This window comes from Saimiri boliviensis, chromosome X (genome assembly GCF_048565385.1).
Source record: "Saimiri boliviensis isolate mSaiBol1 chromosome X, mSaiBol1.pri, whole genome shotgun sequence".
NCBI lineage: Eukaryota > Metazoa > Chordata > Mammalia > Primates > Cebidae > Saimiri > Saimiri boliviensis.
The window spans coordinates 46,059,325-46,071,692 of NC_133470.1; the positions used below are offsets into that span (position 1 = coordinate 46,059,325).

The following is a 12,368-nucleotide window of genomic DNA, read 5'->3' on the forward strand; positions in this document are numbered from 1 at the left end:
ATATTATTAATACTTTAATCCCAGTTTGGTTTCTCCAGTCTTTGAGCTCACTTCCAAATTGTGCTATTGGTATCTGCTCTCAATTGATATATTTTAATAGCATATCTAGTTGGGAAGAGAAAGTAGTATATGAATAAACTAATAAATGAGTTTCCATATTTCAGAGCTAAATAAGCATCTCTTTTGGGAGGTCACCATACAAGTTGGCAGCAAATGGGGAAAGAAGGAAAGTATTAGAGATCAAGGGGAGAGGATATTTCCACTCAAGTCTCTCATAGAAGGCAGAGCATTTCTCTCTGATTTGTAAAGCTGGTCAACTACCCAAATTTGTAAGGATAGATAATGCCAGTGTTCTCATAGGCATAGGATATACACACAGGAATCTAGCTAAAGCAGTTTCTGTATTCGTAGCAGAGTCCCAGCTAGCCAGGACCGTTCTTGATGTTGCACACAGTCCAGGTAGCTAGATCTAGCTGGAGGTGACTTTGGAGCTGGATAATATGCAAATCTGTGTCATGTGTGTATTCCTCCAGATGTCCTTTGAGATGACCCATGAGACCCTGTACTTGGCAGTGAAACTGGTGGATCTCTACCTAATGAAGGCAATTTGCAGGAAGGATAAGTTACAACTCCTTGGTGCTACCGCCTTTATGATTGCAGCAAAATTTGAGGTGAGCATGGGTCCCTATGGCCTGGAGAACTAATCAGGTTTCTGTCTAACCCCATGAATGAATATATATTCATTGTTATGTACTGCATAACAATGCTTTGGTCAACGATGGACTGCTTATACTATGGCGGTCCCATAAGAGTATAATGGAGCTGAGAAAGTCCTATCACCTAGGGACTTCTTAGCTTTTTTTTTTTTTTTTCCTTTTTTATTTGAGACAGAGTTTCGCTCTTGTTGCCCAGGCTGGAGTGCAATGGCGCGATCTCGGCTCATCGCAACCTCCGCCTCCTGGGTTCAAGCAATTCTCCTGCCTCAGCCTCCTGAGTAGCTGGGATTACAGGCACGTGCCACCATGCCCAGCTAATTTTTTGTATCTTTAGTAGAGACAGGGTTTCACCATGTTGACCAGGATGGTCTCGATCTCTTGACCTTGTGATCCGCCCGCCTCGGCCTCCCAAAGTGCTGGGATTACAGGCGTGAGCCACCGCGCCTGGCATCTTTTGTAGCATTGTAATGTAATGCATTACTCCTAACGGTGATGCTGGTGTAAACAAACCTACTGCACTGCAAGTCATATAGAAGTATAGCACATACAGTTATGTATGGTACATAATGCTTGATAATGATATAAACTGTTACTAGTTTATGTGTTCACTATACTTTTGTTATTATTTTTTAATTAGAGACAAGGTCTCACTCTCTTGCCCAGGCTGGAGTGCAATGACATGATCATAGCTCACTGTAACCACAAACTCCTGGGCTCAAGCAATCTTCCCACCATAGCCTCTCGAATAGCTAGGACAATAGGCATGCACCACAGTGCCTCACTGATTTCCAAAATTTTTTTTGTAGGGATGGGGTTCTCATTATGTTGCCCAGGCTAGTCTCAAACTCCTGGCCTCAAACCATCCTCCTGCCTTGGCTTCCCAAATCACAGGGATTATGAGTGTGAGCCACTGTGCCTGACCTGGTTTAGAGTATGCTACTACTTACTTTAAAAAAAAAAAAAAAAGCGTTAACTGTAAAATAGCCTCAGGCATGTCCTTCAGGAGGTTTTCCAGAAGAAGGCATTGTTGTAGGAGATGACAGCTCTAGCTCTATGCATATTATGATGAAGAATTTCCAATGGGACAAGATGTGGAGGTGGAATGCAGTGATATTAATGATCCTGACCCTTTCTAGGCCTAGACTAATTTGTGTGTTTGTGTCTTCATTTTTAATTTAAAAAGTTTAAAAAGTAGAAAGCAAAGCCAGGCATGGTGTTTCAATGCCTGTAATCTTTGGGAGGCTAAGGCAAGAAGACTGCTTGAGCCCAAGAATTCAAGACCAGCCTGGGCAGCAAAGTGAGAACCCATCTCTACAAAAAATAAAAAAGATTAGCTGGGTATAGTGGCACGTACCTGTGGTCCCAGCTACATGGGAGGCGGAGGCAGGAGGATCCCTTGAGTCCAGGCGGTTGAGGCTGTAGTGAGCTTTGTTCAAGCCACTGAATTCCAGTCTGGGTGACAGAACGAGACCCTGTCTCAAAAAAAAATTTTTTTTTTTTAAAGAAGAAATATTTTTATACAAATTTATACTGTGTGCTTTAAGCTGTTATTAAAAAATAGTCAAAGTTTTATGAAATAAAATTATAGTAAGCTAAGGTTAATTTATTGTTGAAGAAAAAATATTTTTTATAAATTGAGTGTAGCCTAATTGTACAGCTGCAGTATTTATAAAGTCCATGGTAGTGTACAGGAATGTCCTAGGCCCTCCCATTCACTCACCACTCACTCACTGACTCACCTAGAGCAACTTCTGCTCCCACAAGCTCCATTCATGTTAAGTGCCTAATGCAGGTGCATTTTAAAATCTTTTATGCTGTATTTTTACTGTACCTTTTCTGTTTAGATAGGCTTAGATGCACAAATACCATTGTGTTACAATTGCCTACAGTATTCAATAGAGCCACATGTGTACAGATGTGTATCCCATAAGCAATAGGCTATACCATATACCCTGGGAGTGTAGGCTGTACCTTCTAGGTTTTTGGAGGTACACTCTTACCTGTGATCTTCACACAATAATGAAAATGACGCACTTCTCATAAGATATTTTTCTTAAATGACGTATAACTGTGTATACATATATTGATATGTATGTATATACACACATGCATACACTTGTGTATATGTGTACCAATATGTGTGTATACAGTTACATACATACAAGTAGTTTTTTTTCTGCCACATTTTTTGTCCCTCTTTCCAAAGCAGAGAAGCTAGTGTTGGTTGGCAATGGTGGTGTATTTGTTTCCTGGCATCAGCAAGGTTCTTCCATTTTTTATCTGAAGATGTGTTATGTGGGCATCTACCTAATTAAATGGGTAGTTCTTTTTACAGCTTCCTTCTGGTCTGTCTCCACCATTTTCTTGTCCCACCAACTCCATCCCCATCTGGTGGAGTCTCAATCTGCTTATATAACGAAGTATTACCTAACCAGGATGCTGGAGACATTTAAGAGAAAATGGCCTGGTGTGGATGGCAATGAGTCTAAATTGTCTAGGTTAAATAGGTTTCTGTGTTGGCTCACTCCCCAGCTCCTGCCTCCCTCTTCTCCCCAAGCACCTACTGGCTCTTCCCCCTACCTCTCTCCTTGCCTCACTCTCTCCCTCTTTAATGTGCTCCCTTCCTCCTCTCCTTTCCGTCACCTGCCCTCCAGTGGTTGTTTTTCCTCACTCACCACCCACCCTCCTTTGTTGCCCGCCACTCACCTGCTCACTTAAGCTCTCCCTCCCTCTCTTCCTCCCTGCATTTGTCCCTTCCTCCTGTGCCAGCACTTGCTCCTTCTTCTCTTCCTCTTCCTTTTCCTCCCTTGCTCACTCCTTCCCTTGTTTCTTCCCTCCCTCGCATACCTGCTGGCTCCCTCTTTCCTTCCCTTCTTGCTTTCTTCCCAGGCTCCCACTTTTGCTTGGTGGATAGATTTCTCTCTCCCTGGTTAGTCTACACACTCCCTCCGTCACTGGCTCACTCTCTCCTTTCCTCTCTTTCCCTTGCTCTCTCACCTGCTTTCTCCCTCCCTCACCTGCTTTCTTCCCTGCCAGAGTCCCTCTTTTTCTTCCTTGCCTACTCTGCCCTTTCCTCTTTTACTCACCTGTTTCTTCCCTCCCTTCTTCCCTTGTCTCCTTCCCTCCCTTGCTCCCTCTTTTCCCTCCCTTCCTCCAAATTTCATAGGATTCCCCTTCTCCCCTTCTATTTCTTTCCCCTTTCCTCCTTCCCTCCTTCCTCCTTTGACCCCTCCCTGTGTGGCTTGCTCACTCCTTGCTTCTTTCCCAGCCTTTTCCCTTCCCTGGCTGGCTCTCGCCCTAGCTGACTCCCTTTCTCCCTGGCTAGCTCTATCTTTTCCTCCCTATCCCACAGGACCCCTCCCTCTCTCCTTCCCTCCCTCCTTCTATACTCCCTCCCTTTTTACTCCTTTCCTCTCTCCCTCCTTCCCTCCCTCCCTCCTTCCTCCTACACTCCTTCAGTCTCTCCTTTTGACAACCCTCCCTCTCTCTCTTCTCCGTCCTTGCTCCTACCCTCCCCCAGTCTCTCTTTCCTTGCACCCTCCCTCTGTCCCTCCTTCTTGCTGCCCTCCCTCCATCCTCCTGCCCTCTCCCTCCTCCTACTCTGCCTCCCTCCTTCATCCCACCTCCCTCCCTTTTTTCCTCCTTCCTTCCATCTCTACTTTCTCCTCCCTCCCTCCTTCCTCCTTTTCCTCCCTCTTTCTCTCCCTCTGTTCCTCCCTCCCTCCTTCCTTTCCTCCCTCATTCTTCCTTACCTCCCTCTATCCCTCATTCCTCCTTCCCTCCCTCCCTCCATCATTCCTGATTTCCTCTCTCTTCTTCCTCGAACCTCCCACCTCCTTCCTCCAACCCTCCCTCCCTCCCTCCTTCCTCCTACCCTCCCTCAGTTTCTCCTTCTTTCTTCTTTCTGTCCCTCCCTCCTTCCCTCTGTTCCTCCCACCTTCTCTTCTTCCTCCCTCCTTCCCCCTTCCCTCCACTCCCTCAGTTCCTCTTTCCTGCTACACTTCCTCTTCTCCTTTTTTCTTTCCTCCTTTCTTTTACTCTCCCTTCCAACCTCCTTCCTCCAATCCACTACCTCTTTTTTTCTACCCTCCCTTCCTCTTTCCTTTTTCCTTCCCTCCCTCCTTTTTTCTTCCTTTCCTGCCTCCGTCTCTCCTTCTTCCCTCCCTTTTACTCTTTCCTTCCCTTCCTCCCTTCTTGTTCCTTTCCTTTTTGCCTTCCTCCTTCCTTACCTTTTCCCTCCCTCCTCCCTTCTTCCTCCTACCCTCCCTTCCTTATGTTTTTCTCCTACACCCTCTCCCTCCTTCCTTTTTTCTTTTTGCCTCCTTCCTTTTTCCTTGCCTGACTCCCACCCTCCCTGCTTGCTCCTACCCTCACTCAGGTCCTCCTTTTTGATATCCTCTCTCCCTGCTTCCTCCATTCCTCTCTCCTTCCTTTCTCCTTCCCTCCCTCCCGTCCTCTTTTTTTATCCTACTGTCCTTTCCTCCCTTTCTCTGTCCCTCCTTCCTCCTTCCTTCCCTCCCTTCTTCCTTTCCTTCCTCCCATCTTCCCTACCTCTACCCTCCCTCCCATGCTTTCTTTCTATTCTTATTCTTTTTTCCTTCCTGCCTCCCTTTCTTCCTCCCTCCCTCCTTCTTTTCTTCCCCTATCTTATTTTTTCTTTCTTCCTGCCGTTTCTCCCTTTCTCCTTCCCTTTCTCCCCCTCCTCCTTCCTACCTTCCCTTCCCCCTCCTTCCTCTTACCCTCTCTTCCTGCCTCTGTGCTACCATCCTTTTTCTCCCTCATTATTCCCTCCCTTCCCCACTCCTTCCTCCTACCCTCCCTCCTTTCTCCTCTCCTTTTTTCTTCCCTTCTATCTTCTACCCTCTCTTCTTCCCTCCTTACTTTCTCACTCCCTTTCCCTTGCTTCCCTCCCTCCCTTCCTGCTTTCCTCCCTCCGTTGTCCTTCTGCCCTCCCTCAGTCCCTTTTTTCTTGTAGCTTCCCTCCCTTTCTCCTTCCTCCTACCCTTTGTCTCTCCCTTCTTCATTTTCTTCCTCCCTGCTTCCCCCTTCCCTCCCTTCCTCTTCATACCCTTCTTCTTTTTGTCCTTCCTCCTACCTTCCCTTCTACCCTCGTTCCTCCTACCCTTTCTCTTACCCTCCTTCCTTCTACCCTCTCTTCCTCCCTTACTTTCTTTTTCCCTCCCACCCTCCTTCCTTCTTTCCACCCTTAGTCCCTGGTTCTTCCAACCCTTTTTCCTTTTCTCCCTTTCTCCTTTTTCTCCCTTTCCCTCCTTCCTTCCTCCTCCCGTTCTTCCATCCCTCCTTCTTTCTTTCTGCTCTCCTTCCTCTTTCCCTCCCTTCATTATTCTTTCTTCCTACCCTCCCTCCCTGTCTCATTTCTCCTTTTCTCTCATCTTCCTTCCTGCTTTCCTCTCTCTCTTTTTTTTTTTTTTTTTTTGAGACGGAGTTTCGCTCTTGTTACTCAGGCTGGAGTGCAATGGCGCGATCTCGGCTCACCGCAACCTCCACCTCCTGGGTTCAGGCAATTCTCCTGCCTCAGCCTCCTGAGTAGCTGGGATTACAGGCACACGCCACCATGCCCAGCTAATTTTTGTATTTTTAGTAGAGACAGGGTTTCACCATGTTGACCGGGATGGTCTCGATCTCTTGACCTTGTGACCCACCCGCCTCGGCCTCCTAAAGTGCTGGGATTATAGGCTTGAGCCACCGCGCCCGGCCTCTCCCTTTTTTTCCTATTGCTCCTTCCTTCCCTCCCTCCTTCCTTCCGTCCGTCCTTCCTCCTGTCCTCCTTCCTCCTATCCTCCCTTATTCCCTCTTTCTTCCTTTCCTCCCTCCCTTCATCTCCCTCCCTCAGGCTCTCCTTTATCCTGCCCTCTCTCCCTTCTTCTTCATACCCCCGCTCCCTTTGTCCTTCCTTTTATCTTTACTTCCACTCTCCTTCTTCCTACCCTCCCTTCCTTCCCTCCTTTCTCCTTCCTTCTCTTCCTCCCCCTTCCTCCTTTTTGCCCTCAGTACCTGCTTCTTCCCAACCTCCCTTCCTTTCTTTGTTTCTTCCTTCCTTTCTTCTTCCCCTTCCCTGCCTCCTTCCTTTCTTCTCTCCGTCTCTTTCCCCTTCCTTCCTTCTCTTGTTTTTTCTTCCTCTCTCCATCCTTCTACCCTTTCTTCCTCCCTTCTTTCTTTTCTCCCTCCTTCTTTTTTTTCTCCCCTTCCTCCTTTTCTCCCTCTCCCCCTCGTTTCCTCCCTCTTTCCTTCCATTTTCCTTCCTCCTACCCTCCCTTCTTCTCTCATTTTTCCTTTTCTCCCTCCTTCCTGTCTTTTTCCCTTCCTTTCTCCTTTCCCCTCCTTTCCTTCTTTCTTCTACCCTCCCTCCCTACCTTCTTCTGTGTACCCTCCCTTTCACTCTCCATTCTCCTATTCTCCCTTTTATCCTCCTCCTTCCTTGTCTCCTTCCCTCCTTCCTCCTTGTCTCCCTCCCTCCTTTCTCCTTGCCTTTCTTCCTCCCTCCTTCTTCTCTCCCTCCTTCCTTTCTCCTTCCTCTTTGCCTCCCTCCTTCTCTCTTTCTTCTTTCTCTCTGTGTCTCTGATTCCTTTTACCCTCCATCTCTCCCTCTTCCCTCCCTCTCTCCCTTCTTCCTCCTACCCTTTCTTTCTCCTTTCTTCTTCCATCTCTCCTTTTCTTTCTCCTTCCCTCCCTCCTTGCTTACCTCCCTTCTTCCTCCTAATCTCCCTTTTGCTCTCCTTCCTCCTACCTTCCCTCTGCACCTTCCTTCCCCCTCTGCACCCTCCTTCCCCCCTCTTTTTCCTCCTTCCTTCTCTCCCTTCTTCCTTTTTCCTTTTCTTCTTTCCCTCCCCATGTTTTATCTCCTTCCCTTTCTCCCTCCCTTTTTCCTCCCACACTTCCTCCCTCTCACCTTCCCCCTATTTTCTTCCCCTGTCCTTCCTCCTACCCTCCTTTCCTCCTTCCTTCCTCTCTTCCTCTTTCCCTCCCTCCCTGTGTCCTTCCCTTCCTACTTCCTTCCCTCCCTCACTTTCTCCTTCCTTCCTTATCTCTTTCTGTCCTTCCTCCTACCCTTTTTCTCCCTCCTCCTTCCTACCCTCTCTCCCAGCCTCCTCCTAGCTACCCTTCTTTCCTCCCTCCCTTCTTCCTCCTCCCTTCCTTCCTTTTACCTTCCTTGAGTCCCTACTTCCTCCTATCCTCTTTCCTCTCCTTTTTTCTCCCTCCCTCTTCTTCTCCTCCCTCCCTCCTCTTTTCTTCTCATTCTCCCTCTTCGTCCTACCCTCTCTTTTTCTTCCCATCCTCTTTCCTTCTGCCCCCTTCCCTCCCTTCCTTCTTTCTCCTTTTTCTCCCTTCCTCCTTCCTGTCCTTCCTCCTTTTTTCCTTTCTCTTTCTTTCTCCTTCCCTCCCTCCTTCCTCCTAACCTGTCTCTTCCCTTTTTTCTCCTTCCCTTTCTTTTTCCTCATCCCTCCTACCCTCTGTTTCTTCATCTTCCACCTACCCTCCCTCCCACCCTCTTTTTTTCTACTCTCTCTCCCTCCCTCCTTTTTCCTTCCTTTTCTCCCAGCTTCTTCCTTGTCTCCCTCCATCCTTTCTTCCTCCTACCTTCCCTGTCCCTCCTTCCTTCTTCCCTCCTTCCTCCTCCGTTTCCTCCTTTCCTCCTTCCTTCTACCCTCCCTCCTTCCATTCCTCTTCTTCTTCCATTCTTTCCTCTTACCTTCTCTCCTTCCCTCTTTTCTCCTTCCCTCCCTCCCTCCTTCCTTTTTCTCTCCCTCATTTCCTCCTTTCTCCTTCCCTCCATCCCTCCCTTTTTTCTCTTACCCTCTTTCCTTCTGTCTTCCTATCCTCCCTCCCACTTCCTCCTTCCTATTCTCCTTCCCCTCCTCCTTTCCTGTCTCCCTTCCTCTCTCCTTAATCCCTCCTCCTTTCTTTTTCCCCTCCCTCCTTTCTTCCTCTCTCCTCCTTTCCTTTCTTCCATCCTTCCTCCTTCATCCTACTCCCCCTTTCTTTCTCTTTCCTCTGCCTCCTCCTCTCCCTCCCTTCCTCCTTCCTCCTACCTTCCCTCATTTCCTGTTTTCTACTTCCCTCCCTCCATTCCTCTTTCCTTCTACCCTCCCTCCTTCCTCCTTTTCTCTCCCTCTCCTTCTACCCTCCTTTTCTCTTTTCTCCTTCCCTCCCTCCCTCTCTTTTTCCTTCTACCCTTCCTCCCTCTTCTTCCTTCGTTCCATCCCTGCTTTCTTCTTGCCTCCTTTCCTTTCTTTTTCCTCCTGACGTCCCTTTCTTCTTCCTTTTTTCCTCCTTCCCTCCCTCCTCTATTCTCTCCCTCCTTTCTCCTCCCCTCCTTCCTTCCCTTCCTTTCTTTTCTTTCTTCCCTTCCTTTCTCCCTCCTTCTCCCCTCCCTTCTTTTTCCTTTTGTTTTCCCTCTCTACTTCCTTCTTCCCTCCCTCCCACTCTCCTTCCTCCTTTCTTCTTTCTTTCTGCATTTATTCAGTCACTGTCTTTTTCTTTTTCTCTTTCTCAGTGTCTTTTCTCACACATTTCTTGCCCCTCCCTCCCCATCCCATGCCCACCTCCCCTCCTCTCTCCTTACCTCCCTTGTTCTCTGTTTGTCTCCTGCCTTGTCTCCTGCCTTCTCCCTTGCTGGCTTTCTCTGTGGCTTGGAGAGCTATGTTGTGCCTTAGCCTCAGTGGTGTTAAGAACGCTGTGGATGATCCCTGGCCAACAGAAAGGGGAAGGGAGGGTGGAAGTGGAAGAGAGGGAGGGGTGGGCACTTAGCAAATTCTGGGACTTGGAGCACCCCTCCTCTGTTGGCCAGGACAGAGGGCCCCTACCAAGTCCTATGGAGGAGGGGTGTCTTCCTCTCACAGGATTAAGTAGTACAGAAAACCTTTTGTTTAGGGGAGATGTGGAGATGGCATAAGGAGAGACAGGAGACAGTAGCCATTGCCCAGAGCAGTGGAAGACAGAGGTTCCTGCCCTGGTGTTGCCACCAGCTTACTGTGTGAACCTGAGCACATCACTTTTTTCTGAGCCTTGGTTTCCTTGTCTGCCAAACCAGAGAGTTGGTCCTCTCTGTGATCTGAAAATTGAGAGGGGAAAGGTGAGGGAAGAAGGCTGCAGTGGGCTGTAAGCTGCAGGTAGGAAGAAGAGTTAGGGGCCTTCCTGTGTCCTCATTGTCTCTCCAAACCAATGTTTGACCTCCAGAGGGCAGAGCACTGGAAGGTGCTCCCCAGACAGAGGTTCTTCTCACCCTCAGCCTGGCCTGGCCCTTCCTTGTCTGACCTCTGAGCACCTCCCCACCCTCTACCCACTGCAGACCTTTGTCTCTGCTTAGGCTCCCTCTGCGCCTGTCTGCCTCCCCCACTCTCTCACTATTGCCCTCTGCAAACATTCTTACTCATTCCTTAGACTAGGACACAAAACACAGGCATATTTTCTATCTCTAGCTCCTCTTTCTGTGGCTTCCTTCTGTCCCTCCCTCCAGAGTAGGCCTCAGATTTCCCATTCATGATTCTCAGAGGGCAGATTGCTGCTCCTAGGCCCTGTGTCCCATTATGTTGCTTCTGGCACTGTAAGAATCCACCCCTAGGAGGCCCTATCCTCTATTTGGTGGTGGTGGTACAGTTTTGGGGCAGGCCTCTCCTGTCATTTCTTTGGTTTAGTTTTTCTGATGAGCCACTCACATCAACCAGAAGCTGGCTCTCAGAGCTATCCTGAAGATTTATGCCAGGAAATGTGATTGCTTCCCATCCTTCACCCTTCTCCCCTGTGACTTTTACCTCTAAGCAGAAAGGACAGGGCTGTCTGTCTGGTTGTCACCTCCTCTCCTCTCCACCCATAGGAGCCCAACGCACCTTGTGTGGATGACTTCGTATACATCTGTGATGATAATTATCAGCGAGATGAGATGCTCAAGATGGAAATGCACATCCTGCAGGTCCTCAAATTTGACATCAACATTCCCGTTGCCTATCATTTTCTGCGCAGATATGCTAAGGTAAGAGAGAAGAGACACATCTTCATGCTCCTGCTGCTGAGTTAGTTTCCTCTATACTGAGTGGCTGCCTGAGTGGTGTGAAGGGGAAAGGGACAACAGGAGGCAGGGAGTTTTCTCCTTCTATCCAACCTCCTAGGTTAAAGGTTGGTAATCTTTATGAAACAGTGGGAGGTGGGCAGGCGTGAGTTGCAGATTGCCACAGCGTGCCTATAAGGTTTTGAGGTGAGGACAGAGTTGGGGAGGGGAAACGTTTCTTTGATCAGGGAGGTGTCATGGACCGTCCGAGACGGGTAGGCACGTCTGCCCGGGGGTCTCTCGACCTGCAAGAGGGTCCCAATACCTGGAAGAGGGAGTGCGCCTGGAAAATTAATAAAGACAGAGAGAGAGAAAGCGAGGCGTCTGGAGGGCTGATAGGCTGTGCCTAAACAGCAAATTTTATTTTTCAAAGGCCAGGAATAAATACACTTTCTTGGCTCTGGTTTACGTCATAGCAAGAGGAATGCAAATGTATGCCTCACATGGCCTATACAATAGAGAAGTCAGATATGCAATCAGCGGTTGTAAAAAGTAACAGAATTTCCTGTAATCACAAAGCTTGCATCCAAACATTATTCACAAAGCTTGTTTACATCCAAACATTATTCACAAAGCTTGTTTACATACAAACATTATTCCTCCTGGCTGCAGGTATCTCTGGTTTGACCTTGTTTTAGAACTGAGATGTGAAAAGGTTTTTTGGTTTTGCTCATCAGAATATCTTTTAATCCATTCTCCTTTGTCTACTCCTGACTCAACTTAACTTCCCCATTCAGGAATCTCTGAGTCAGGAATCAAAGCCATCCCTTATGGTGGCATTTGCTTTGCAAATGTCGACAGTTAAACCATTATCTAGGGTACAAGGCAGTCTGGTAAGTAAGGTTTAAGGATTATTCTTAAAGTCATAAAAAGGTTAAAAGCAGGAACTGGTTGCCGGTAGGGGGTCACTCGGTAGGGGGTCACTCGGTCTAGCAGCAATGCATAATTTTAGACCCAAACGATATTGTGGTTGATATTAGAAACTGATCATTCATCTTTCAGTTCCTATATTTCCGGATAGCTCGACTGCCTCCAGTCGGAAACTGTGTTTGGGATCAAACTCACCGTATAGTGAGACTCACGCCTTTTAGGGGTCTCACACGGGAATGTTCCCCACAATTCCCTCTTTTTTTGTTTTTAAATGCAGCTCAAAAAGTTTGAGCTGAAGGTGCTGGAGGGAGGAGAACACAAGGCGGAAGAGGAACGGCAAGAGAATGATGAGTACAAGGAGAAAACCTCCAATGCCAATTAAGGGAGAAAGGGAAGGTAAATGAAAACCACGAGTCCAAGAGGACAACGTGTTTACAATGTCGCGGGCAATAGTGGCATCCTGCGGCAGCTGTTTGCGAGAAAAGTCAATAGCATGGATTTGACGCTGTAAGCGAAAAATGTCCAAAGACAGATTGTTGTGACTCCAAATGCCTTGTAGATGGGCACGGACCAGAGGCCAGTCCCATTCTGAGTCATTATAAGGGGCACTAGTAACACAAATGGAATTATAATCAGCATGACAAGGGAAACAGAGACGAGACTGAAGATTATGAACCTTGTCAACCAAAACAGTAACAGTTTGTTCTAAAGCATTA

At 47.8% G+C, this 12,368-nt stretch overlaps 1 protein-coding gene across 1 annotated transcript in view; it reads left to right on the forward strand.

Moving 5' to 3' along the window:
• CCNB3 (cyclin B3) overlaps positions 1 to 12,368 on the forward strand; it is a 56,239-nt gene that overhangs the window by 30,441 nt on the left and 13,430 nt on the right. Inside the window, exons 6-7 of the mRNA XM_074391825.1 lie at positions 534 to 671; positions 10,552 to 10,707. Of these exons, the coding sequence (XP_074247926.1) occupies positions 534 to 671; positions 10,552 to 10,707 (294 nt within the window). The remainder of the gene's footprint in view (positions 1 to 533; positions 672 to 10,551; positions 10,708 to 12,368) is intronic.